This window comes from Neopelma chrysocephalum, unplaced genomic scaffold (assembly GCF_003984885.1).
Source record: "Neopelma chrysocephalum unplaced genomic scaffold, ASM398488v2 Primary Assembly neopelma1_95715, whole genome shotgun sequence".
In the NCBI taxonomy this organism is placed as follows: domain Eukaryota; kingdom Metazoa; phylum Chordata; class Aves; order Passeriformes; family Pipridae; genus Neopelma; species Neopelma chrysocephalum.
In genome coordinates, this window is record NW_020924378.1 from 452,122 (window position 1) to 479,395 (window position 27,274).

The following is a 27,274-nucleotide window of genomic DNA, read 5'->3' on the forward strand; positions in this document are numbered from 1 at the left end:
GTTTACTATGATCAGTTTTCATGCTTTATCCTTAGCCTCAGATTTCTTTCTGATATCGTGATATCCAGATATAGGATATATTCTGATATCCAGATATAGGCTTAGATATGACAAATTTGGCTCTTCTTCAGTTTTCCTACTCTGCAGGCTATGGTTGTATACACTGTCAATAATATGGGGTTGTATGGAGTAGGACTATCCCAATCAGTTTTGGAGCAAGAAGTGTTTCAGTGCAGGAAAAATGCTCTTCCATAGTCTTGCAACCTGATTTATTGGGTCAAATATTGTTCTGATTTCCCATATGCCATCTGACATAAGGTGCGTTACATGGAGCAAGAGACAGGACAGAACTGGCTCCTTACCATCAGGAAGAGATGCAATTAAGGCAAACAAGATCTAGCCCTTCCCTGGTTGATCATAAGCCTAATAAAGTATCAGAACGGTCCAATCAGGAATGTATTTTTATGTCATGATTTTTTTTTTTTTAAGCGTGGGTATTCTCATTTTGGGTGGCATATATTGCATTGATAATATGTCTAAAGTATGCTACAGGTTTTGGAAGCTGGAGCTGTTCCTCCGTTACAGGTTATTCCATCTGCCATGTAAAAAGAGACACAGAATTAGAGACACAGTCATAAATTTTCTTCTTAGTCAGTTTTTTAAAGACTTTTATGTTTTCCAATGAGCAGTGTAGGTCATAAATATAGTACCCTGTCTAGATCTGCCTGCTGTGCAAAGTAATTGTATATGTAAGGCTGCTTGGAAAGAGTATTTTAGAGTTAGTAGAAATCTTCCTCGCTTGAATATCAATTACTTTTTCATAAAGTAATTCTTCAGAAATTTTCCAAATAATAGTTAAAGCACTTTTGATGTTTTAAGTTAACTTGTATGAATTAAACTGAGATAAGACACCTGGACAGCTCTAATAATTTCTGAACTGTGTCACTTGAGGACTGTTGGAATTTTGTTGGAAAAAAAGAGGAGTTCAGATACAGCCTCTGTGGAGTGGAGGCACCGAGTTCTGGCAGATATTTGATCAGACATTTGGGACAGGCCAGGACAACCTTCTGCTTCCACATTTCTGAGAGTCAAACAAAGGCTCAGGCTGCCAAACAAGCTTTCACCCAATGCCCACTACAGCCAATGGATTTCAGTACTACACAGGCTGGGCCCACAGAAGAAGAAAAACAAGTTTGGCCAAAACAGATTGCTGCTAGATTCTACCACTACTGCTGGCTTCTAGGTAGTACTTAATCTGGACTAGAAATGGGATGAACCATTATTTCTCAAGTATTCCCCCTAGGACTCTGTTAACTTTTCTTAGCTTCTGCTTTATGACCTGCGGGACAGCACATGGGCCACAGTCCCTGAGTATAAAGGGATGTTTCCCTGCTGTTTTCCAGGGACAGCAAACAACTCTCTGCTGTCCCTAGCTACATGGGAACTTGTGCTGAATGGATTCTCACTAGTTTCTCAGACACTACTTCTTGGGAATTTAAGTGGGTGGCCTTTTTGACAGCCAGTCATGGTGCCTTCAGCCTTGCCAGTGGAGCCAAATTTAAGAAACTTTTTGTGGACATCTTACTCTGCTATCTCAGCAAAGCTTGCTGCGGATCTGTGAGAGTATTGCATACCTACATTTTTGAGTTCAGAATGTAAAGCTAATTACTGTTTCTGACCTTTCTTTGCAGCCATTCTCTCTTCCTCTTTTTTCTTCTCTTCCTCCAGAGCTTTCATTTTTGCATCGTACTCATCAGCACGGGTCTTCCACTCATTTCGATTGTTCAGGAGCCCATCAAGCATAGGCTGAATTTCCTCATGGAAACGTGAAAATTCCTAACCAAAACACACCTGTCAGCACAATGCAGTGCAGGGGCAGTGCTTGTCCATTGTACCCCAGGGCAGACCCTGACACTTCACCTCCAAAGCTGGCTTACGCAGAGAAAGCATTAATGACACAAACAAGCACCATGCTGCAATCCTTGCAGAGGGGCAAATGTTGCCTCCTCTACTTGTCCCTCTCCCCTTGAGTGGTGTTGCCGCACTGGGGCTCACTTACCTGGTATTTGAGCCCCTATTGAGAAGGATGGAGTATTCAAGGGTACCCTTTGCTTACCTTATAGACAAATGTACACACAAAGTCAATGAAACCCACTTGAAGCTTTGGAAGCTCGGCAGCTTTCCTTCGGTCCATCATGGGCTGTGGGAGGACACAAGTTGACCATGATTCATGGGAGCACTTAATTGAAAGACACACTCCTATTTTCTCCCCAAAATTGCCTTGTTGTGTCAGCCTGGCAGTTCTGTCATGCCATATATAGAGACTGTCCATCACAGCCCTCTTTCTCCACTGCAGAGGAGTGAAGTGATCTGACTTCCTTTGCCATTTTAGTAGAAATTTTAGACAGCTCTTTGAATGTCTGTGGATGGGGAGGAGGACAAAGAATCTTTCCCATGTGCCTCTCTGATACCTGAGGGAAGGTTCATTACAGGGCTGAAGAGGTTTGAATTCTATAAAACATAACTGAGCATGTAATTATATTCTTATAAGACCTTGCTGATTACTATATTATTTGTGATGCCACTGTGGATAGATGGGGTGTATGAAAGTCTACTTAAATAAAACCCAAGCCACACAGGTGGAGGCTGCATCAAGGAGTGACTCCTGTCCCTTTCAATGCCAAATTTAACTATGTGTTAAAAAAAAATGTTAGAAACACTTTTCCATTTACCAGAAATAGTTTCTTGACTCTACAGAGTTTGTGTTTGCAGTTTTTCTCTTTATCAGAAACTATGCTTTCTTCTGTGACTTATCTATTTAATTTTCCATTTTTTCTGTAAGGACCAGCACAAAGTCTCCAGGGGGACTCCACTCCTTGATGGTTCGCAGCCACTGAACCCATCTAACTGTACGGAGAACTGGACAAGAATCACTGGGCATTGTCAGAGATTCTTCACTGAGTACACACTTTTCCAATGAATTTTGACAGACATGGTGATTTTAGGCAGTCAAAGCACTATGACAGCAGCACTTCTTGTAGTAAGTCTCTGCTGACACTTGCTGTCTGCACTGAACTGCCTGGCTCTCGCATGGTACTTACAATAGGCTGTTGCTGAAGGACGCTTATTTCCAAGTCTCCTTGCTCCCAGAACTCAGCTGCTACCAGCAGAGCTACCTACATTGACAAGGAGGGAAAAAGAAAAGTTAGCACCAACTTCAGCCTCATAACTTGATGTGCTTCAGGTCTCCACCATGAAGAAAATCTGACTTCTAACCCTTCTGTGTAGTGACAGCTCAACAGTCTTATTACACTGGATCTCATTAGTCCACTGTTCACCTATTAAGAAACATTTCCAACACTACTAAAATCTGAAAGAATGGTTAATCCATCAAGACAATAGCTATTCCTTTTGGTAATTCTGGTAGGAGACTGATTGATCTTTCAGGCAGCCTAGGAAATTGCATTACTTTGAAGTATAAACTACAGAAACTTAATGATATTTCAACCACCTGACCTTACTCTGGACTTCCCAAGGCTTTGTGATTGCTGACAAGTCACAGGCAGTCATCATCATGGCCCTAAAAACAGGAAAGAAACAAATTTATTGTCTATAGCCTGCACCTTACTTCTTGCAGGCTCAGGAACTTCATGCTCCAATAGTGTGGCAGGTATCCCCTGGTTCCTGCTGAAGTGATAAAGACAGACATGCTGCTGTAACAGCCTTGATTCTGACTGGGACATTCATCAAGAATTGCTCTCTTGGTTAAAATGGAATTGAGATGGGAAACTGATTATTTCTGACATCAGCATGTTTGCTGCTTTCGTCAGTGCTGGGCTGAACTTCTTGGCTTTGGAGTAGCATCTCTGTCTCCCTCACGGACATGTAGCAGTGCAGTCTGCAGTGAGGTTGTGAGTGCACTTCACTGCCAGTGCAGAGCATCCTGCAAACCATCTGTCAAGTCACAACAGCAGCATCGTGACTCTGGTTGCCACTGGGAAGAACAGCTAGTGGGTTGGACGTCCCTGCTTCTGGTCTACAGGCCACAGGGTGGCGTGGTAGGAATATACAGCCAGAAGGGATCCTGCATCTCCCTACAGTATATGCCCAGATTTATTTGGAGGAAGAACTACTCTTTTTTTCCCCCCCTTTTTCCCTCTGCTTCTCCAGAAGGTCAAATTTAGGCGGGCAGTAATGTATCATGTGCTGATTTTGCACCAAATGCAGCACAAAGTGTATACTGGAGCTCTCACCAGGTGTACATATCACTAACCTTTCCAGAGCCGATTACTCACATGACAACCTCTTTCTTTGTTGTCTCCAGAGACAGGTATTCAGTCCAAGCAGTCTCACTATCATATGTCTTAGACTCATCAACGATCTTTTGAAACATTGTTCTCTTTCTTTGAGGGGAAAAAAAAAGTTTTACAAAAAGAAAAAGGGGACAATAGGAAAAATCTGTGAAATAAGGAAACAAATATGTTAAAAACAGATGGTTGTTCCTGGTATTGCTAACCCTCCCAGAAGGGTTTCCAGTAGTTGGTCTCCTGGCACTTAGAGCACATATGAAGTAGTTTTGTGATGTGGCCTGTCTTCACTGCTAGCACTGAAACATCAGGTTTCTCCAGATTTTATGCCACTCAAAACATGGATGTATCGTGTATAAACCATTCCTCAGAATTCCCTACATATATTTAGGTATATAAATAAGGTTAACAGTGCTTGACTAAGTATACAAAGACAAATAGCTTTAAAAATACTGCAGTCAGCTCTAGGCTTCTGCAGTTTGCTTAACATTCAAGGAAAAAGCCTTCTTGTGTTGCCAGCAAAGGTGAAAGCATTTCTCAGCTGACATAACTTGCAGTTGTACATACTTTCAAGGTCCTGCTCATGTCTCACCACTACACTTATTTTTAAGGCATTTACAATAGTTTCCACTACTTAAGAGAAGCAGATGGTGGTGCTTGGGTTTGTTGGGGGCTTCCTTGAGGACCTATCTACATCAATATTCCTGGGTCTTAACTCAACTAAGACTTTGCTTGCAGTTCATGGACCAAGGAGGTCAAGGACCAGTTTGTTCCCAGCTGGTGAGGAGGTGGCGGTATATGCTCCCATACAGACATTGTATCTCCAGAGTAAGACTTCTGGGTATTGAAATCTCCCTCAAATTCCTCTTCTGTGGACTGTTTATATTTTGCATAATTGTACTGCAGTACAAAACACAATAATCTGGTCTTGACACAGTACTCTGAAAGCACATTTTGAGAGCTCCTTGCTAATCAGGAAGTCATATGTCGTTGAATTTCAGCCTTATGTCCCAGAAAGTTAGCGCACACTGCTCCAAGATGTTTGGCAATTTTGGCTTTTGGGTGTGAAATAGACTGTGAGCTGGATATTCATCTACAATAGACTACTTGTTATTTGTGTCATGCTGCTTTCACATAGAAGTCAGTGTAGCCCTTACCAGACCATTTGCCATTTATGAGTATTTTCAGTGTTGAAATGCCAGGTTAAAAAAACCCCAAAACCCAACATCTCTTTCCATTAGAGGATCACATAGCCCTGCCTTGTTGGAAATAGAGGATTAAAAAGTCACATACGTGGTTTAATAGAAGTTCAACATTCTTTTGAATTATTTCAGTTCTCCCACCAGCTCTACAGTCAATATTAAAGGCAGCCTCCCAGAGCCAGTGTCTGTGAAGAAACTGCTGAACTACTGAATTGCTGCTTTCAGAGCAAAGCATCACATTTGGCCTTTGTAAAGTGCCAGCTGCTTTCTGCCCTTCACACACAGTGTACATGACTGACTTACTTGAAGTAGAGTGCCAGGTCTGTTGCTATAATGGCAATTTCCATCAGGTGAATCACGTGCTCGTGCTGTCTGCGGTTGAGGTTCTGACATATATTCAGCGACTGAAATGCAAAGGAAAGGGAGCTGCAAAATTCAGGCACTGTGTTTTTGTGAGTTCCTGGCCACCTCCCTTTCCCAAATGTGTTCACTTTTATTTTCTTTTAACAGCTTCAGCTTGTTCCCCTGAGGTGCAAGGGTTGTAAACCCTGTTCACATGGGGGTGGCTGGTTTCCCCTTTTGTTCACTGAACGGGGTCTGTATCTTGAAGCTTGTTACACAGCATGTACCCAAACCCCATCCCCTGACCCCAGTGCAAATTTGCCTGAAATTAAAAGTTAGCTGTGGGAATGTGTCAGCCTTGGTCCTGCCAGAGGGGCTACAGGAGAACAATCCTTTATTTAACATATTCCTATGTGGATAACGATGTGTCTTCTGAAGGAACCAAGTCATGCACTAAGGAAGCCTCTGTGTTTTGGTCCTGGGTGAGCATAGATTACTTGGGGACAGAGGCAGCTGCAACTTCTCAGTATCCAATCCAGAGAAAGGTCTTGTGCTGACAGCTCTGTTGTTAATGAAAAACTTCCCTAAAAGTAAATTATTCATGCCCTTATATTACAGTACATTACCAACCTCCTCAGAGAGCAAGAATTTTCCAAATTCCAAGTGATGTCTCTCTAAAATTGAGGATCCATGAAGTTTAGCTAAGGGATTTTGAGATCTGGTTGTGTAAAGGAAAGATTAAAAATGTAAGTGCAGCATTTAAAAATAAAAAGAAATGTCTCACTTTTTATTTAGTTTTTGTCACACACACAAGTTCAACTCCTTTTAAAAGGGTTAAGAGAAGTACTTTTCAATAACTAATGACCTCGGTCTAATTAAAGACTTCTGTGACACTGCTTATAACTATTTGGGTACTGTATAAGACAGTCTTTCAACTACGAATTTCCCCTCAAATGTTGTATCTGACTGCATTGTAATTAATCAGCTTAGTAAGCTGGTTTAATTCCTGAGTTAAATACATGTTGATATCTAGTAATAGGAATATAAAACCCTCCAATCCTTGGACACCTTCCTAGATGAGAAGCAAGGCCCTCTTGTATCAAAAACATGAGCCAGCTTCACTCAACATTTTTCCAAAGCTCCAGAAAACAGTAAGACAGTATTGCCAGCAATCATTGCAGAAGAGCTGTGATCTGACACTACTTTAAGTGAGCAACAGAGTCTTGACTAGTCAACGAAATCATGCAATTTTTTCTCTGTAGCTAATAACTACCTACTGAGAGCAGCACTCTCACAGGTGCTTTGTTTCTGTAGGTGGTGAGGGCACTGCCAAGCATGGTGCTTTCTCCATAGATACCTTCCATCAGAAACTAGTTGTCTCATGCCCAGGATGCTCCTGGTGGCATCATGGGTCTCCTGGGGCACTCAGGCTACCAAGTGCCTTCTACACTCTAATGGTAGTGTAAGTTTTGCTTTAACCAAAGGAGGTTTGCTAGGAGGTAAAGCAAGCCCCAGAGAGCACTGCAATTTTCCAGTGTCACCACTGGCCAAAGCATAAGCCCGAGTGCTGTAGTAAGCTGAAAAGCAAGGAAATCTGCAAAAGAAGTTTGTTACCCTTGGGTATTAAACAGAGCTGTACTGGAGTTTGGTGTAGTCAACAGCCTGATTCTACTCAACCTGAGAGCAACAGAACTGGTTTGAAGCGGTAAGAAAGTGCTTACTTCATTTGGTAAAGGTTGTTGGTTCCCCTGTGGTCAATATCGTGGCACAGAGCAGCAGTTACCATTGCAAGGGCTTCAAGGTCTGTGTAGTAACGCTTCAGTTTGCCAGTCTGGAGGGAGAGAATGTACATACCATATGTTAGCATCTCATACAGGAATGGGTACTGACCTGTGACTGCTCTGTGCCAGGGATCTCCTTACTGAAACAGTCTAGGAGAACTGAAAATATTTGTGAAACTAAACACAATACAAGGTAGGCTTAGGTTAAAATGGGGAATCAGCTGCAAACAGAACATTTCAGACTCAGGTAGGCGTATGTGTAGTGCGGATGTGCTTGATGCACATCTACAGTGTTGGCTACATCCTGCTATAGAAGCCTCGTGCATGAGAGTCCACCCAGGTTGTCATAAGCACCCCTCCAATCACTGGACACAAAGTACTACGTGAAGAAGTTCCACATCTTTATGGGCAATGTGATGAATCACCCAAGGGATTGTGGTAGGCACAAGCCTGCTTCCAGATGTGTAGGCAGATGTGTGAAACCATCCTCAGTGGTTCCTGGCTGGTCAATCCTTCGTGTGGAGCAGCAGTCAGACACTTGTTTTTCTTGTTGAGGTGTTTGTTGCCCTGAGAGCCTGTGAGAAGTGGCACTCACCATGTTCACACTAGTGATATACTTACACCCTTGTCTGTCCTGCCTGGAAATGGAAAGCATGGGGTTGCCTCCATCCCAACCAGCTAACTTCAGTCTGGCTCTTACTGTCAGAATCTGTTGGAAGAATGGAAGTCCTGTAGTCTCTCTCCCCTACTCTGCAGAAGGATTTAGTCTGGAGTCTATTCAACACCACAAACACCTGTACCTATGAGAATTAAAGCATTCCATTCATTGGCCAGCATTGACCAAAGATTTAAATGTAATGTGATGACTGTTACCTAAGGCAAATGGAGACCTCATTCATCAGGACCTGTGCTAGGAGTGACAAACCCTTTTCCTACACCAGGATTCAAAAGGAGACCTGCATATTTCTTAGGTGCTGTAAATAAACTGTGCCACATAATTAACCAGGGCGGTGTTACCTTACCATCAGGAGCGTGAACATGGTCTGTGCAACATTGAAGCCATGACGCCAGTTGTGGTAAGTTATCTTCCGGTAGCCTTTGCTGACGGAGTACACAAACCTTACCAGAACCTGGAAATGGGGAAGAGGATGTTTGTTTGGGTGATGAAGCTGCTGCCTTTTGCTCTCACAATGAGAATCATATACAGAAGTCATGGATGAGGTTCCAGTTCTACAGAGGTGGCCCAGAAAGGGATCAGAAGCTGTAACGACAGCATTATTAGAGTAAAGCCTAAAGCTTAGTGGAGAGCAAAAGGGGATCTAAAATATAGCTCTCTGTTTTCTAATTTATTTTTTTTTTTTGTAAGAAAAATAAAATAGCAGAGATGCATGTGGGGTAAACAAGAATCATCACTGTCTAAAGGAAAAGAGATTTCATTGTACTATTTGTGAATTTATTGTGGTTTCATCTATTGATTGTGAATTTCTTGCATTTTTTTTAATCTACGTTGTCACTCGTAAGATTGGTCTGTCCCGTATCTTGTGATTTACTAATACTGATATCTCTCATCAAGAGATGTAGAGGTGGGTGGCATTTATATCACCTAAGCAACTACAATATAGGGCATTAAATAAAAACTGGATTTTTCCCTCTGCATTCTACTTCTCCATGTGTACTACATCTTGTAGCTGTGCAGGTTTTGCCATTAGAGAGAAAATTAATTATGGATGAGTATTCATTTTTAAAAATCTCAACTATTCAGAGTTGCAGCAAAGAATGACTTTTTTTCACACGTGTATCAGGGGTTAGTTGTTGCAGAGTAGATATTTTGGATAATTTTGGCACTAACCTGCTACAAGTAAGAAGCACAGAGATAATTCCCACTCGCTTCCCTTCTAATTCCCAGCCTGCATTTCCAGGGTGAAAACTCTTCCTGCAGTTACCTCCAGATCCCACTAGATGGAAATAAACCTCACATAATGTGCTGAGAAATCTCTTGGGGAGCACCAGAGCTGCTGAAATGTCAGTTACGCGATTCCTACAGGGGAACGGTGGCAAAACCCGTGAATTTGCACATCAGGGGCTATGGAGTCCTTGTTCCCACAGGATCGCACCATTCCCGTCGACAGCAGTCAGTAAGGTGGTGCCAATTGCACCAAATAAGAGCACACCTGTGCTTGCAAGGGGATGAGAAACAAAGGGACCTGCCAGTGTGGGTTTCAGCATATCTTGGCTGGAAGCTGAATGGTACATCCTATAGCAAAGGAAACAAGCACACAGGCAGGCACTCCCCGTGTTGTGCCTGGAAACTGTTTTTACGCTGCGGCCGTGAGGGGCATTAGACACAGCAAGTGCGAGAAACCTTTTGCCTGCTATACTACCCATCTCCACAGACCTCACAGCAAACCCCACCTGCGGCAGGCAGTGCAGATCAGAGGAGGACAGCTTTACGCTGCAAACATGTAGTGATCAGTGGCAGTGAGAGGTGGTCCCCTGCCCTCAGAGGTGTGAGGGGGGTTAGGATGCATGCCCTCCTCTCTGCAAGCCCCCACGAACCCGGTTCTCTGGCTGCTCTGTGAGCTGTGCTGGGCACACACAGAGAGGGCCCTGCGTGGAGACCTCAGCCACAGGGTGGGTCTGTTGGCCATCCGAGACAGGGCATCTTGGGTTTTGACAGCTCCTACCTCCTGTGGGATCTGGAACTTTTTTACCACGCCGAGCTCGTAGTACATCTGAATGCCACACTTCACCAGCTCCAGCTCGGTGCAGTCAAAATCAGAGAACCTGAACTCATAGATTTCAAACTTAGTGGGCCCCGGGAGCTCTTCTTTCTGTAAGAGAGGTGGGGATGGTTTATTGCTCTGCTGCTTATGTAATTCCTAGGTTTGCTCAGCAAAAACTTATCAGTCTGACACGGCTGTGAACTTTTCCTTTTAGAATATAACACATAAACAGACTGAAATGCAGCTTTTCATAATAACCCCATTAGTGGGGGAAAAGGGTGGGAGTTTTTGGTCAAGTGCATGAAATATTGTTTGTTTTCTGTTAAGCACCTGATTTGATGCAGTTTGAAGACTCAAAATGGGAGAAGACTTACAGCCCTCCTTCATTACTCTGGAGAAAAATATGCGTGACAAGCCAAGGTGACTGATGTGTTTCCAGATGGACTTTGAACCCCTCGAGATAAAGTGGCAGGGAGCAGGGACTCCCCAGGAGCTGGGGAAGTCACGTGCTGTGACATTATGATGGTAACCCCAAACTCACGCAACAGAGGAAGGCAGGATATGCTTTGCCTTCACCCCTGGCCAGGTAGCAGCATGCCAATGCTCATAACTCTTTCCTGCATCCACACAGGCAATGTTTGTTCGCCAAGGCTTTTTATTCCAGCAGTACATTGTTCTTACCAAAATGCTTGCCAGCTCCTCTTCCTCACACTCACTTGGCTCCTTCCCCAATTTTTCTCGAGTTGGCTGCAAAGAGCATGAGTGTGTTAAGTTGACAACCAAACCCCAATGGACTTTGCACTTGGCAGCTTTGGGGCAATCTAGAGCAGCTGTCACACAAATTGTGTTTCCTTCCTGGACCTTACTTCAGTTTTTGGTCTTTCAACACATGCTTCCTGGTAGTGTTCTCCCTCTCCTTGGATTTGTGTTTCCCCTAAGTGTAAACGTCCCCCTAGACCCAGTGTCCAGCTGGGTCCTCTAACTTCACATCCTCTGCACTAAGAAGGTTTTGGGAAATAAATCAGTTTCTCTTCCACCCCTACAGCCCCGCCCTGAGCAGCACCTGTGTGAGCCCATCTCCATGGTTGGCTTTGCTGAGGAAATTGGAAAGGACGTATTGGGGCAGTGTGCCAAGGTGGAGGGCAGACCGCAGAGTCAAAAGAAACTTCTTTTGCCACTGTGCAATGACTAGGGCCCCAGGTGCTGCCTCCACGTTGTGGTGGCTGGAAGCATTTATGTGAAAGGGGAGACCTGTGTCTGTGCCATAAGCCGTGGGCCAGGCCAGTACACATGGATGTGTGCTGCACATTGTGAGGCATTACCAGAATTTCCTGGATTTCATCCTTGTCACATTTCACGTGGTAGAGCACCATGTCCTGAGCAATGTCCTTCCGGTTCTCCAGCTTGTTCATCTTATCATATGTGTCTGTGTTGAGCACAGACCAACCCAGGAATTGTGTCAAGGACTTGGTGAGGGGAAAAGAAGGAAACGGTGAAATAACTGAAACATCTGTTCCTCAAACGCACAGAAATATAACACTGCATGATATATTTTCAGAGAAACACAAGCTCATTTTGTCCACAATTCTAGCAATAAGCAATCATGTGTTTGCTCCCAACTGTGACTTACTCCTCAGCAGAGCATCTCCCCAGCTGTTGAATCTGCCCAGGCCTACAGAGCATCCATGCTGTGGAGGCTCAAGGACCTTCTGTCCAGTTTAGTGTACAGAAAACTATTTCTGTGTTGCTGCAAGTGCCTCCATGCCTGTGGAAAGGCTGCTGTTACAACGGTGACAGCAGGTCAGGAATGCTGATATCAAGGGAGAGCAAGGTGGTCCCATCACCTCTTACATGTATTTACGCATACACTGTGTTTGCTTTCAACTCATTTGCTGTCCAGTGGCCAATTCAAACTGGCTTTTTTTTTCCCCACAGTCTTTTAGTTTGATAAGAAAAGTCTATTTCAGGAAATGTTCTAATTGATAATAGATGCCAAGAGCTGAATGCTTATATTGCATTGAAACTAACATAGGAGCATTTCTAAGCAGCAAGGTCCTTGCTCGCAGCTGCTGCTGGTAGATTCAACAGCTGGCCTCCCTTTGTATCTCAGCTACATGGATGATTTCTGTGTAATTTTTTGGGGGGGACTGGCCCAGTCAGTGAGAGCCAGCTGTCAGGTGCGTGAGCACAGGTCAGAACAGTTGTGTTGGCACACAGTAGCTGCTCATGGCTAGGTGTCCAATCCAAGAATACTGAAACAAAATGATGCTAACACAGCTGGGTTCCCAAGACCAAACTCCCCCAGTGCGTCAGATAGCTGCTTTCAAAACTTCCAAGGTGATGTGTAACACCTCTCCAAGCAACAAAGAAGTCTACTTAGCTTCAAAACGCTAGAGATGTTCTGTGGGTGTACGATAAGGAACAATGAGCTCTTCAACCATATGAATTACTTCCAGCCACAGAAAGGAACTATACCTCCATGAGGGTTTCATCCTGTTCATCAAACGGTTTCCCATCTTTTCTATTATAAAATGTGACAACACCAACAATTTCTTCCCTTTTGTTCACAATTGGCATGGAGAGAACATTTTTGATAGTCCATCCTGATTCATCTAGAGGACCTTCCTTGAAGCAACAACAAGCAGAAAGACATCATGTACTTAATGTGTTTTCTAAATACATCAGCATTCCCATTTTACATTAAGACTTTAGACAAAAGAAGTATTTATATATCTAATATTGATGCAATATTACATTTCTGGGGGAAAAAAAAAGTAGAGTCCTTCAGAGAAGTGGAAGTTTTCACAATACCTGAAAGTTAAACATCTCATCTGCAGCAGCATTCATAATGTTGCAAATCTAGGGGATCACACAAAAGAAAAGTTTTACGATATGGGCAACGAGAAGTTTAACTACCAAAACATAGAACTGAATTGATGAGAAAGCAGCATGAGTCTGACTTTATCTCAGAAAGATCTGATGAATCCTAGCTTAAGTACTTACAAATCCACTTTCAGCCACATAGGTTGGCAGTCCAGTAACTAGTGCCCAGTGATCTGGGGTAGGATTTCTGAATTAAAGAAAAACATACAAAGGAAATTAAGGATATATGTTTACTAAAGGATGATAATGGAGCTGAAGTGTATCCAGCTGATTGCATAATCCAGGTTTACATATTTCACTTTGAGTTCCTAAACAGTCCTGTTACTTTCAAAGGATCCACATGCACAAGCAAAAATTTTTCATGTAAGTAAATACTTTTTTCTTCAAGGATTCAATACAAAATAACCCATAAAATATCATAGTCTGCAGAGGCTTAATAAAAAGTAATTCCTGGGAGTGGGGGCCATGTTTCAGACCTTCAACACAGAGAAAGATAAAAGGAAGTTCCTGGTCAGGGATGTCTGCCAGCCTGAACTTTGAACACTGCTGTACTGGGGATCAGAACTGGGCAAAATTCCTCTTATGTCGGGTTTGTCTAAGGTGCCCAAGGCTCCTCTGAAACATTCAGTGGCAAGAAGAGAGGGTAGTTCTCATAAAGAGGATGTCTCTTGCTGTCAGGAGGGGAGGAAAGGCCAGAAGTAGCCTTAAGATGGGGTCAGCAACTGAAGGATTAGAGAGAAGCAAGGAAATGTTGCCTCAACGCAAGGGCATCCTGGGTGGGCTTACCCACTTCCATAGGGAAGGCATGGAGGAGGAGTGATGCCTGAGCCTGGCAAGGAAAGTGGTAAACTTCAGGCAGTCAAGACAGCTCACTTCTGCATCTAAAAAGAATCACTGGTTGCAGTGAATTTTGGAGCCTGGCTTGCAAGTCAGGATCCCAGTGCCCTTGGGGAAATCTTTATCCCACAGAGATGTGAACTGAAGAACCAACTTACATTCTGTCCCTCTTACTCAGTCTTCTATTAGTCCTTTGCATTTCTCCTCATGGATGTCTTTAAATCGTGGAGAACCTTGGTTTTACCTACACTCTCTGTCAGTACCTTACTTACAGGGACTGGGCACTTACGGGATGACTTTAATGTCCTCTTTTCCATGTAATATATAATCAATGACCTTGTAAAAGACTATTTCCTACAAATAAAGAGAAGAGTGGCATTAATATTAGTGGTGAGGCAATCCAACCAGGCAGGAGAGAGGTAAAGAAGCCCTGTTCTCACATACCCTGCCATCCGGAGTGCGAGGTCCTGAGTAGGGGGGTACTTCTCCCAGCAGGACTGGCCATAGGTCAAAAAATTCCTGGTTTTAAAATTAAAGAAGGAGTTTTAGAGTAGGAAAGTGCATTCTACCTCTAGTCTCAAAGCAACCATTGCTCTACTGTGCTGGTTTTTGTAGTGTGTAAAATAAGGCATCAAATAATAAGACTAGTTCAATGCAAGGCAGCAGAATGGCACTCAAATACTTAAGTTGGGAAGTGTGGGGTGCATTATATACTGTCTGTACAAAGGGTGCTGCTTCATTCAATGAACAGTGCTGGTTGTACTCAGAGAAAACTGCTGTGCCAATACTTTTTGTGTTCTTCGTTTTCCAGAGTGTGACTATGGGGCTGACCTACTACGTGCCAGATTACTGAAATGTTTTGTTTGCTTGCTTTTCTTAGGTTTCATTATAATGCTGATCAAAGTGTCTTTAGCACACTAATGGTCTTTTAATACACCTCTTCACAAGACAGTGTGCTGTAAGAGCTCTGGCAACACAATGGTCAGCCTGACCATGGAATAAAGCAGGGCTCCATTGACAAGGATGCTGTGTGACCCCCACACAGAACTTGACAAAGTTGCAAACAATCAGACCAAATCAGATGTAACTTGGCTTCTGTCAGCTTGTTTTCATGAAGACAAATTCCATCTAAAAGCCTGGATACTGTGCACATGGATGAGTCCTTCAGGAAAGCGGCTGCTTTGTTGCTGGGGGTTTCCCCAGCTATCTCACTATACTTCTGATATCCACAGGCTTTCTGAGGTTGTGTTTGTGTTGCAGGCTTTGACCAGGATTGCCATGGTTAGACACATTTTCCCCTCATTTTTCTTCCCAGCCTTTGACAGTCCCATTCTAGTGACAAGCTCTCCCCTTTTCCTCTATTTTCATTAACCCCGTCTCTTCATTTGCACAACAAGAAAATGCCAACCAAAATTAGTTTGCACTTTGACTGCCTCGGGAAAACTCGGGGGACAGCAGCAATCAGAAAGATGTGCAACACAGATGTGAACGCTCACCTTCTGCTTTGTCATGTCCAGGAGACCTACTGAGTACCGGTCACAGTTCAGGTATGCCCTCACCGTGTAAAAAGCCTTGTGGAACTGCCTCTCAATGTCGGTCAGTTCCTCAAAAACCTTATTCGCAGACCACAACAGCACCTGCAGCAAAAGATCAAAACGTAAGTGCAGCCTTTCCTTGGGAGATGGGCTTCCCAAATGTGTTTGGAGCAACAAGGAAACTATTGGGGTTTTATACTACAGTTCCTGAAAAGTGCAGGAAACCTATACAGCAAAATGCAAAAGCATTGCTTATTCACACTAGGAATTACTAGGGAGGAAGAGTCAGGTCATCTCGGAGTATTACGTAGAAGTGCAATCTTAAAAATACATGACGAAAAAAGTAGTGAGTTGTCCCCACTTATATTTTAAAGCCATTAGTAAAATCTTGCATCCAAAACCATTAGCACCAAAAACGTTGCAAATTACAGAGGCTGGTGTTTGAAATATGTGAATCAGCACTTTCCTCAAAGCCTTTGCTCAGCTGCTTTGTGTGCACATCGGTGTCTGCTCCTTTTACCCGCCCTGTGCCCCACAGATGTACCCTTAAGAAAGATGTTGCTGTTAGGCTCCTTCACTTGTGAAAATGGAGGTTACACAAGTATTGCTGGTGGCACAATGAGAGCCTTCGTGGACCTAAAGGAGAAATATTCTCTGAAGTGGTAGGGAAGCATCTACACAATTGCTTAGCTTAGCTAATGCACGTGTGCTTGTATCCAAATGTGAGTGCTTTGCTTTCTGAGCCCAGAAGATGTGAGGAACAGTACTCCAAAAGCACTGAAAGCTGCAAACTGAAGTGGACTGGACCTGTGCTTTGAACAAGAAGTACTGTTACATGGCCACTGTCAGAAAAATGTGCCTCACCTCTTCACTGGACTCTAGCAGATGTTCTTGACAATTGTGAGCTGCATTTGTCTCTGTTTCTAATCCATAAACTGGGACAACTCTATAAAATCTGAGATGTTCGTTGTCGGCATCCCTCAGATAGGATAGTGGAGGAAAATGAGCAACAGTTTAGTTTTTGGCACTTTACAGCATGCAATAAGTAATGCTGAAAGCCACAAGCTCTGTGAGGAGGACCTAAAGAAACATCTGAAAAATGTCTAATTCATGGAAAGATGTAAAGAAGTGGGACAAAATGTATTATATGGTCTTCTAATAAGACTCTTACACAGTATCTGAGCACAAGCAGACTGAACAGTCTTTGCACAAACCATTTTACGCACAGTATTGCACAGTCTTTGCGGATGGGATTTGCAGTACTAAAATCCTAGACCACCTTTGAGAATGTGATTTGCTCATTCTATATTTCAGTGCTTTTGGTTATAACACAATGAACTGTATTAACTCTCACACAGACTGTAAGACCTAGATAGCCAGAGGTCTGATAACTGAACTACTGGTAGGACTATAGCAGTGTGTCCTGCATCTCGTTCTCACTTTCCTCCCCTTCTGTGGGACCTGCTGATGCAGCAGTGGTATATGGACACAGGATTCCTGGGTTCAGAACCAGACCAGAGCACCCTGTGGGAGACATTAGGCCTTCCATCTTTTGAGCCTCCACTTTGTCTTCTGTCCCGTTTCTTACCAGCCCTACTGCTAAGCCCTCAACAGCAACAAACCTTTGCCAGTTCTACTTTAGTTGAACTACTCATCATAGCTGAAGGCTGTCTGACCTGGCCGTCATTCCTGTTTTTTATGAATAAAATTAGGTAAAGCATATACAATAAGGAATTAGTAAATGTAAGTGCTGTCCCAAAGCTTCAAAATAAACTTGCATTCTGCATTCATTTTGCTGAGACAGGCATTTATTCCCCTTGGGAACCCCCACTGGAGAATAGATCATGGCTGCCATGAAGCACAAACGCCACTGCATGTCCTCTTCAATGATAACTGGTTGCCTTATACAGAAAGTGATTGCAAGAATTCACATCCATCCCAATAAATTTGAGAATCCTATTGTAATACGAGTCAAGGAAAAGAATGTTGGCTGATTATATCAATTCAGAATACCCTAAAACCCTAATCTGCGTTCATTTCTACTGATGGAGGCCAGTACAAAAGGCGTACGACAAACGTTTTACTGGTTCTAAGAAGAAATTCAACAGCATTTTTATGAGCAGATGAGGAAAAAATACCGCATTCTTCTACGTCTCAGGAAATCTTTTAGTGCTGCTGAAGTGGTTAAATGACCCAAGAGTGTTTTGCAGCCTCAAGTCAACAAAACATTTGGAAGTCAGTCCTGCTGAAACTGGTGCCACTGGGTCGGGTGCTGCACTTTTGCCAGTAGCAGCAGAAAGAGTAATGAAGGACTCTGGGGAAGGAGCAGTACCTGAAAGCACTTGAAGGTATATTTTTTTCCTACTCTTAGGGCACAAATCTCTGAAGCAGACCAGGTACACCTTTGAAATCAGAAGAATGCACTCATTTGGTTTTGAGATACAACCCATTTTGCATTTTCATCTTACCTGGCCTCTTCGAGTCTCACAGTTGTGAAGATAGCTCAAATGATAAATTTTCAAGTTCAAGGACGCAAAATTCAGGTATTTCAGAAAAAGCTGCAAAGACAAATTACGAGATTGAGTTGAATGCAGTAGCAGCCTCATGTACACTATATTTCATAACACTGCTGTACAAGCATCATGGGAATTTCCCTGGATAAATGCTTTGCTGTGCATTGGCATGAGATGAGGCTTATCCCACTGTGTCTTCCATGAAAGATTTATGAGATAAGCAACCTCATTTTAAGCCTCTTTCATTAGAAGGTGAGTCCCCTTTAGGGAAACTCACACCACTGGAGCTTCACAAAAGCGGACATCCCCAGTATAAAATAGTCTATTTTGCACGACACAGGTAACACCCTTCTGATAGAAACTCAGCTACTGACCACTTACTGTTTCATCAGAGCTGGTGAAGTGTGGACCGTTCAGTTTATTAATAGCCACAATGACAGCAACCAAATCTTTGCCATTCAAGATGGGTGTCGCAAGGATGTTTTTTGTAGTGTAGTTGGTGAGCTCATCGACAAATGGACTGAATTGGGCACACTGTTTGACAGAAAATTTACAAATTAAGCATTTTCCACAATATCTGTAGTCTTAAAACCGAGATAAAGCACAGCCTCTCAAAGTAAGCTGCCTAAAGAAAGTTTTACTTAAAAATTATTGAGGAAGAGAAATGAATTAGCAGAAAATTGGACAGTCTATGGGTGATAAAGCTGGTATCAAGAGGAAAAGCTGCAGCTTCAGACTGCAACCTGTGCTTTTAACTTTCTGTGAAGATCCTGCTAATCATAAGCTTTAACATGTCAAACTCTGTCAGAACAAGGAGGCTCTCCAGTGATCATTCTCAGATCCATGACATTCTTCATAGTGCTTCCTTCACCCTTTCCTCCAACTTCTTGTTAGGACTGTGCAGTGAATACACACAGATACCTTGCAGCACTGCACAGCCACGGTGTATGAACCAGTGCAGTCACTGGGAAGTTCTCTCAGACTCATTTTATTTCTGCTTTTGCTTGGACCCTGAGGCTTGTTGTCAGTTTGCAGCATCCATGAAGCCATCTACTCCTTGTTCTCCCAGACATTCTCTCACATGTTGCCCGGGCCTTCGTGCACAGGATGGTGGATGGTAGATGGTAGGGCAGGTGCTCCAGGGGAGGATGCAGTTGGCACCACTAGTGTGTGTTTCCTGGCAATCTTCCCCTGCATCTGGCAGCAATCCACCCCCTTCTGCCCCAGAGCATTTTGGTAGTGGTTGCCATGTGCAGACAGCTCTGCTATGGACTGGGCTGTCCAGGAAGTCACCCAGGAGGGAACTGCCATTCAAACCACTGGGGGCATGCTAGGTCATGCTGTAGGGCCAGCTCAAAAGAAACTTGTCCAGTTCATCCTTGTATCAATATTACATTTCCCCCCCACGACAAAAGAAAACAAAGCAGAGAAAGTGTAGTACAGGGAAAGCAGATGGCCCATCACTTCACTTGCATGGGGTCCTACTGACACCTTCATCACCTGCCATTAGGTAGTGCAGGGATGGTCCTGCTGACCCAAGATCTTCTCTCTGCTCAGCTGAATAACCCTTCCACCTGGGTTAGAAAAAGCCACACGGCTCTGATCATATTCAGAAGGTTGAACCAGAAGAATAATCTCTCCCTAATGTACTTCTCCCCATACCTTCCCCACTGCTGGACCTTCTGCCAAATGGAATAGACCAAGCATTGAGCCTCTGGGTCTCCTTCAAAGGAATGTCTTATAGTGATGACTGAAAACACTAGGCTTGGACTGCAGCTCTTAGCTTACAGCACTGAAATCCTCCCATATTTCTGAAGAAACATCAGAAAGCAAACAGCTTTAAAAAGTTTGTCACATTCTGATGCTTCCCCCAACATCAGAAACAACCCAAATGACAAAAAATAAAGTTGCAGAACCAAGTCAGTGTCTATGTTCTGTGGAAGACAAGGAAGGTTTTGCTGAAGGGTTTGGATACGTTTGTATTGAGCAACAAATGAATGGATCAACAGATGGTCTCTCTATAACTAGCAAACAATAGATGGAGTAATCCCAAATGCCATATTTGGGTCACATGGATTTTAGTTTTATACCTATGATTAGAACAAGCAGATTGTTATTGCTGCCATTCTGGTTTAACATGATTCAACCCAGAAGTATGGGGAGTAAATGTTGTCATGAAGGCATAAAAATAAAACATTAAAATTCCTGAGATCCCTCCAGTTTAAAATGTTTGCTGAAAGAGTTTTTTTGGTCAAAGCTTGTCTCTTTCTGCTTCTGATGAGGATCCACCATACACAGGTTGCAGTTAACGCACTTGTTCTGAGGTCCACTCCCTCTGTTTAATAAAAGTATCTCTAAATGCCCTTGGCTGAAGTTTCAAGAGAGAGTAACCATTTTCAAATGTTTTCTCTAGTATAAAAACCCACTCTGGACTCCTGTAAAGGATTTATCTCTCTTTGCAACTTACTAATGGATCATAAAATTCTGTGAAAAATTCCATGTGCGTTCAGTGCAGATCTGACTTCCTCACTCTTCTCTGCTGGACTACGTGTGACTTTTATTTTTTTTAATTAGACAAGCCAGGTGTGGCAGTGCACTTGTTTCCAGGCACTAGGACCTAGTGTAATTAATGTGCTTAATTTCACCTCATTCTATAAGTGAAATTGAAAGCAACTTGAAGACTTGCTTCTGGTGCTTTTGTTTCCAGTACACAGCTATTACACCACAAGACCTTTGGCCAAGTAGTGAGATGCACTGCTACCTCTTGACCCCTTTGTACTAGTAAGCGTGTAAGGCTCTCTTCTACCCAGTAAATGAATAAATGGCAAACATACCTCATGGACATCCTTGATGTTCATGGTTTTCTTGGTCTGCGCAACATAACCCACAATGCCTATGTCCAATGGATAGACAATCTCGCAGTCTGGGGACACCAGACATTCCTCCAGAGTACTTCCCTCTTGGATGTTGAAAAGCCTTGTTGCCAGTTCAGGTGTGCCATTTCTCTGCCTGTACATGAAAAGACTACAGCGGTCAGCGTGAATAAGGGACCTGATTCTTCTCAAGGTCTTGAAAACAACTTTCTCCATGTTGATGCTTTCTTGCATGTCTTGGATCAACTCAAAAAGTATTTCACTCTCATTGTTATCCCAGGACTCTGTTTTCACTTTCTTCTCAAAGTACTGCTTGGCAAAAGCGGGGTTGCCATCAAGAAACTTCTCCACGTCGTCTTGACTAATGCTCATTGTGAATGCCCTGGATCTTGGAAGACGTGGTTGTTGCAAGCAGCACTCTAATTTCTCTCGTAGTTCCTAAGCTTTTGTAGTAGAAGATGCTACTTCTAGAATGACTAAGGGTGAAGTATCACTGCAAAGAGAGCTTGTCATCAGGAAGAAGTATTCCTTTATAGTGCCGAAGATGAGTCTGTGGGAGGACAGATCTTCTCAACCAAAGAGATTAGATGACCTCTACAAGAGCTTTGAGTCAACTTTCCGCTTCTTAATCTAACTGCAAACAAACATTGAGTACTCGCAATATCCTAAAACACTCTCCTTTCTCTTGATAAGCAGAACACTTACTGAAACAATTATATTGAAGCAGCAGCAACAGGGAAGAACTGCATCTCCTAACATTGAAATAAGCTCTTTAAAGTCTAATTAAATATATACTGCTTGGGCCTAATCCTTGGCTAACAAGGTGAGCATCTTATTATTCCTGCTCTCCTACCTCCTACCAGGAGTAGGAAGTGCATCCTTCACAAAAGAACACAGTGGCCAGAACAAAAATAGTGAGGTAACGCTGCTGTTTCAGGACTCTCTACAATTTCATGGCTCTTGGACGGCTCATCTAAGAGCTGTTCTCTAACAAAAGCACCAATCCTGAGTGCTTTAGTCCAGAATCTGAACTGAATTTGCAAAGACTGTGGCCTTTTCTTCTTGCTACTAAAAACCTGGACAGGAAAATATGCCTCTTAGTGCATCCTTTCAGGAAGGAATCTGGAGAACTTCCATTTGGGATTGCTGGATTGAAACATTCTAAGGAAACATGGGAAGCCCTGAAGACAGCACAAACAAACAAAAAAACAAACACCAAACAAACCCCAAGCAAATTAGAAAGGTAGAAAATTTTCCCTCATCGCTATCAGTGGAGAGAAAGGGTGAGAATTATGGCTGTGAGGAACATAAGTTGTTTCACATCAATGAAGCCACCACACTGTGCAAACATTTGTCCTCAAATTTGTGAGGACAGATGTGATGCTGGGAGGCAAAATGCCTCAGAGGCCATCACCTTTCAGAGGAATTAAACAATGCGCAGGAGTTTTCATTACTGGCAAACAAGAGTAAGTCCCATCCACCACATTACTGGAAAATAAACAAGGATAACCTGCTGAAGGAGTAAGGGCCCAGGGTGTGGCCTCTCTGAGAGTATTGTCACTACTGCCGGGAGTAGTGACACCAGCACAAACGTGAATGTGGATGCCTGGGAGGAAGGTGGCTTGTTCTGGTAATTCTCGTAGTCAGGATATTGAAATAGAATTACTGCTCAAGAAGACTTGAAGGAGGTGATGTGTGCCAGGGCCACATACACTGCCTCCAAAAACCATGTTCCAAAAGAGGGACCAGGACCTGCTCAGAGCTAGCATGGTGCATGACTGCTCCAGATCTCTGCAATGGGGGTGGGTGAAACCTTTTTCTGAGCAACAGGCAGGACTGTCCCAAGCACAGAACTTGGTGGCAATGTGGAATTTTAATTTTCAGATATCTGTGGGGATGGCAGTGTTTCAGGTTGCAGGTTGTTAAGCAAGGTTTCACATGTCACAGCAGTTTTCTGGGTACAAAGGCTGGCAGAAAGAGCAAGAGGGAATTTTCTTTGGTTTTGACTGAAAGCAAGGGAAAGAACTGGCTGAAAAACGAAGGTGAGAGACAGTTTAGGTGAGCGAGACCATGAAATGAAAGTTTCAAACTGGAAAAAACAGGCCATTTTGTAAATTACATGTTCTTGTTAAACTTAAGGAAGAGAAAACCAGACAGAAAGTGTATAAGCATTGTGAAATTATTGAAGATGTGTATAAAAATACTGTGAGCAAGTAGAAATGGAAAGTAAGAATAGTCAAATTGAATATAAGGTTACATTAGGAACATGAAGGGCAATGAACACTTTCTGTTTATCATATAGGGAAGAGGAGGAATATTAGGGAAAGTATTGAAGAGCTGGAGTTTTTAGAACGTTGTGTGAAGTAACCTCTAAACTGTTAATGACTTTCTCTGACAATTAATGGAGGATCTTCTGAGGTTTTGAAATGCCAGAAAAAGGTAAATGTAATGATTCTTTCTGCAAAATAGGAAAAAGAAAGAACTGGAGAATTTCACAACAGACCACTTTAAATTTGGATTCTAAGAAAATACAGGAACAAACATGTATCTGTACATAAATAGAGGAGACAAGTAACATCCAGCGTGATTTTGTCAAGAGCAAACTGTGTCATGCATCATAATTTCCTCTGTAAGTCTTGAGACAAAAAGAAAGTAGTGACTGCCACAGCTCTTGACTGATGAGGAAATGATACACAAGATACTCTCTCTTCAGGTGAAGGCTTAGATGAAGTAGTTAAAAGGCAGCAGCAAATATATTTGAAAGATGAAGAGTTGTTGTTAGTAGCTCACTAATGACATTCAGAACTTCTTGAGTAGGATACTCTGGGGAGGCTCTCATAGATGTAGGGCATCCCATTATTTCAATTGATGGGCGGAAAAACATTAAGTCAGGGAGCAAGCCACGGTCAGGTGTCTGTAAATGTGTTTTAGCACCATCTTAAAACTAAGTTGCAGACAGATGTGTTCAGGACTAGAGCACTAGACCTCGCCAAGGGTGTATGGAAAGTCCTACTTAGGTGGAGAGCAGTCACCTGGTGAATTCATGGGGATGAGTCACTGTCTGGGCTTAACAGAGACTGCACATGTGTCAAGACTACCAGGCAGAAGGAAGTGTACATCCAATCCATAACAGATTATGCCAAGTTGTACTGAACAGGTGTCTCACGTGGAATACAGTGGGAAAATGTGACCCCTGAGGAAAGACTGAGGTTTCTCATGTCTCTTTTTAAGTCACCTTTTTTCTAAACAAAACAGTCTCTAACTGTATTAAATGCTACTGCTAAGAAAAAGGGATCAGTCTGTTCTCCATAATCATGTAAGTACAGTAGATTTTAGACCTGCACAGAAAAGGCTTCCAAAACTGTGGGAAGAGATTGCTCTTACCCAATCTTAGGTATCCCTAGAGAAAGAGATGCCATCCTTTTCCTCAGCAAACACTTTTAGTCAGAAGAGATGTAGTGATACAGATAGCTGGAACTCATACAGACAAACAACTTCTTAAAACTGAAGGAAAACTAATTTTTCTGCCACAGGGTCTTTAAAGTCTAAAGTGAAGCGTAGCTCCTCTTACAGTCCAGCATACCATGGCTTGGCACTTTTTAGGATCTATTGGAACCTCCTTGTGCCAGGTCATATTTGTGTAAGGAGAGAAGGTCTCCTGGGAGCTCATAGCCACTTCTCAGAAATGTTTCAATGTCCAGGAATCAGACCATGTATGAAATAGCTATTATAGGACAGAGCTATACAGTTAGAGGATGTGCTCAGGATGCCCTATGTCTGAACAGAAGGTCCTTTTGGCTTTGCAACATGTGGTGTTTTCTTGACATAAAAAGTTTTTGTGGATGCATTAAGAGGTATGCAGACTGTTGTATATGCTTTTTGGTTGTCATTTGGGAGCTGAAAAATTGCAAATGGGTGAACTTTTGTATCTCTTGGATCCAAACCCTCCAGATATTCATACTTTGTTTGGTATGAAAGGTTATGTTTCGTTCAAGATAAATGTTTTTGTTTCAAAACATTTATAAGAAAAACAAGCAGTGTCCAACAGTAATACTCCAGGCCCAAAATATGAAAGATTCAAACTCAGTTCCTGCTTCTGCACTAAGGGTTTGAAACTTAACAAGGTTTCCTCCTAACAAGGGGAGGGAACGAATGTCCTAAAGTACTGAAGTTTCTACCTGCAGAGGTGGAGAAACTGATGCAACATTTGTTAGGCTAAGCCAGGGCTGTGTAAGTCCAGTGCAGTTGAAACCATGTAGGAATGGCAGGTGGAACTCTAAATCACCTTTGCAAATGGAGCGAGCAGTGCACCAGAAATCCCCTTGGAGAAGGGTGGTGGGCTGATGTACCCAGAATTCAAAGCATGGTGCAAAGGCTTCAGGTATTCCTTTCCTAGGCCTTCAGGGATACTCAAGTGGCACCATGAAAGCCGTTGCTGGCATAACATTGGTAACTGAGGTGGATACAATCTAAGCTTGCAATAGGATAATGTTCTTTGAATGGACTTAGGCAGACAATGGAGGATTTTGGAGGAGGATAAGGATGATATTTTAGGAAACTTGCACTAGACTGTCACGCAGCATAATAATATCTGAACACGTGTGGTTGCACAAATTTGTTTTTAGTAGCTTTAAACCTGAATTGCAAAGTTGGCATAGGACCTCTACTTTGTGGGGTGTCGGTGGACATCATTTAAACAGTGTTCCAAATGAAAACCTCAAATGTTTAAACTGCCCTGAAGGCTTGGCTGGCAGCTGGGAAAATGAGCTCGAGTTCCTGGGAATAAAATTCCTCTCCTCCCAACAACTCATATGACAGTCTCTCCCCAGTCCTAGGAGGGACACCACTGGAAACTCCACTTGTGGAGTAAAATCATCCGGCTGACGTGGTGCAAAACGTACCTTCCAGGAAGAGCAGTACTGTTAGAACTACTTATGGGACAGTGTCCAAAGCACTGGGTGCAGACTAGAGCTGCAAAGCAGAAGGAGGGATGGCAAGTGCTGAGGATGTCAGGGCTGAAGATGCTTTATGCCTCTCCTTCCTGGGAACATTGTTTTCCTCCTAACCAAGAAGCTGTGAGGAGGGGAGCTGCAAGTGACTAATTTGATTAGACACTATCCTTACAGGATACTGTATTGACAGCTACACTCAAACCTTTCTGACCCCCTCATCCGTTGCTGCATAACGAGATTGCAGCTTATCTGATTTACCATGTAATATTCTCATGCCACCTGCTTGTACACAAGAATTAGCTTTCCTGCCTGGAGCCATGGGAGCCCAGCCAGGATCAGCCATGTCCCTTGCCTCTCCTGGGCCAGGGTCTTCTTCTATTCCCCAAGGTCTGGTCTGCTCCCCCAGCTGCACGTGGATTGTCTCTTGCTTCACGGAGGGCTGGCATGCAAAACCTTACAGTCTTTGCTCAGCATCCTCCCCCTTTCCTTCCCCTCTGTGGCTGTCCAAGGACCTTTAGATGGCACCACAGCATGACCCTGCCTCCTGGGATCTTGCCCCTTGTCCCAGACACTGCCGTGCCACACTCCTGCCTGCAGTGCCAGGTAGTGCAGCCAGCAGTGGGTGGGAGACTGCCACCCACTCCCTGTCAACACTCATGGTCAGTCTGGCTGGAGCTGGACTGGGGCAGAAGGCACTTTAGCAAGTCTGGGGATGGTACCAAATTGGGGGAGCAGGGGGCAGTGCTACCCTTCATCAGGACCTCAGGGGCTGGAGAACCTCCTCCAGCTCAGACTGGGCAAGCGTCGAGTCCTGCCCCTGGAGCTGGGGAGCCGACAGAGGTACAGGATGGCAGCAGTGGGGACGTGTGTCAGCCAGGGTGTGTGCATGAGCACAGCTGGAAACACATACTTGTTTTAATGCAATCTGGCTGTCACACAGAAATGCAGCAGCAGAGCACAGGAGCATGGATTAGTGATGACTCCAGGTCTGCAGAAAATGCAGCTTGAGTAGCAGCTGGTTATGCTAGAGCTGTGTTTCCTCGCTGGAGGGACAGCTGATATCTGAATTGTAGCAGGATCGATAAATATTTGTAATAAAGTATAAATCCCATGCACTACTGTGTAGAGGGGAAAATGTGCTGCTGCCAGTTCAGCTGCAAGGGGTGAGCAATGTGCTTTCATTTTGGTCAGAATGTTAACTCCATTTTGTCATGACAAAGGAACATCAGCCCTCACCTTATCAATTCTTTTGGGGAATTACCTCAAAATTAGCATACTAATTTTTGTATTGCACTGGTGAATTGCAGGAATCAGTCAGAGATTTAC

General features: G+C 43.3%; 1 protein-coding gene across 1 annotated transcript; it reads right to left on the minus strand.

The window, feature by feature from the left end:
* Positions 1-452: 452 nt before the first annotated feature.
* PDE6B (phosphodiesterase 6B) lies at positions 453-21,541 on the minus strand. Its single transcript, XM_027708197.1, has 22 exons — positions 20,958-21,541; positions 18,505-18,657; positions 18,079-18,168; positions 15,572-15,712; positions 14,520-14,594; positions 14,365-14,429; positions 13,359-13,425; positions 13,167-13,214; positions 12,831-12,980; positions 11,678-11,821; positions 11,037-11,102; positions 10,317-10,463; positions 8,655-8,762; positions 7,573-7,682; positions 6,482-6,569; positions 5,813-5,913; positions 4,296-4,403; positions 3,517-3,580; positions 3,102-3,176; positions 2,117-2,200; positions 1,680-1,836; positions 453-595 (listed from the first exon to the last, which is right to left on the minus strand). The coding sequence occupies exons 1-22, from the start codon at positions 21,366-21,368 to the stop codon at positions 537-539; spliced, it is 2,511 nt and encodes an 836-aa protein (XP_027563998.1). The 5' UTR covers positions 21,369-21,541; the 3' UTR covers positions 453-536.
* Between the last annotated feature and the right edge of the window lie 5,733 nt (positions 21,542-27,274).

Bases quoted from the DNA above. Each gene is read 5' to 3' on its own strand.
- PDE6B (XM_027708197.1), bottom strand. From the start codon at position 21,368: ATGAGCATTAGTCAAGACGACGTGGAGAAGTTTCTTGATGGCAACCCC. The intron at 11,822-12,830 runs GTATAGTTCCTT...CCCCTCACCAAG, and splicing joins AGGATGAAACCCTCATGGAG to TCCTTGACACAATTCCTGGG. The intron at 596-1,679 runs GTCAGAAACAGT...TTTACATGGCAG, and splicing joins GAGAATGGCTGCAAAGAAAG to ATGGAATAACCTGTAACGGA.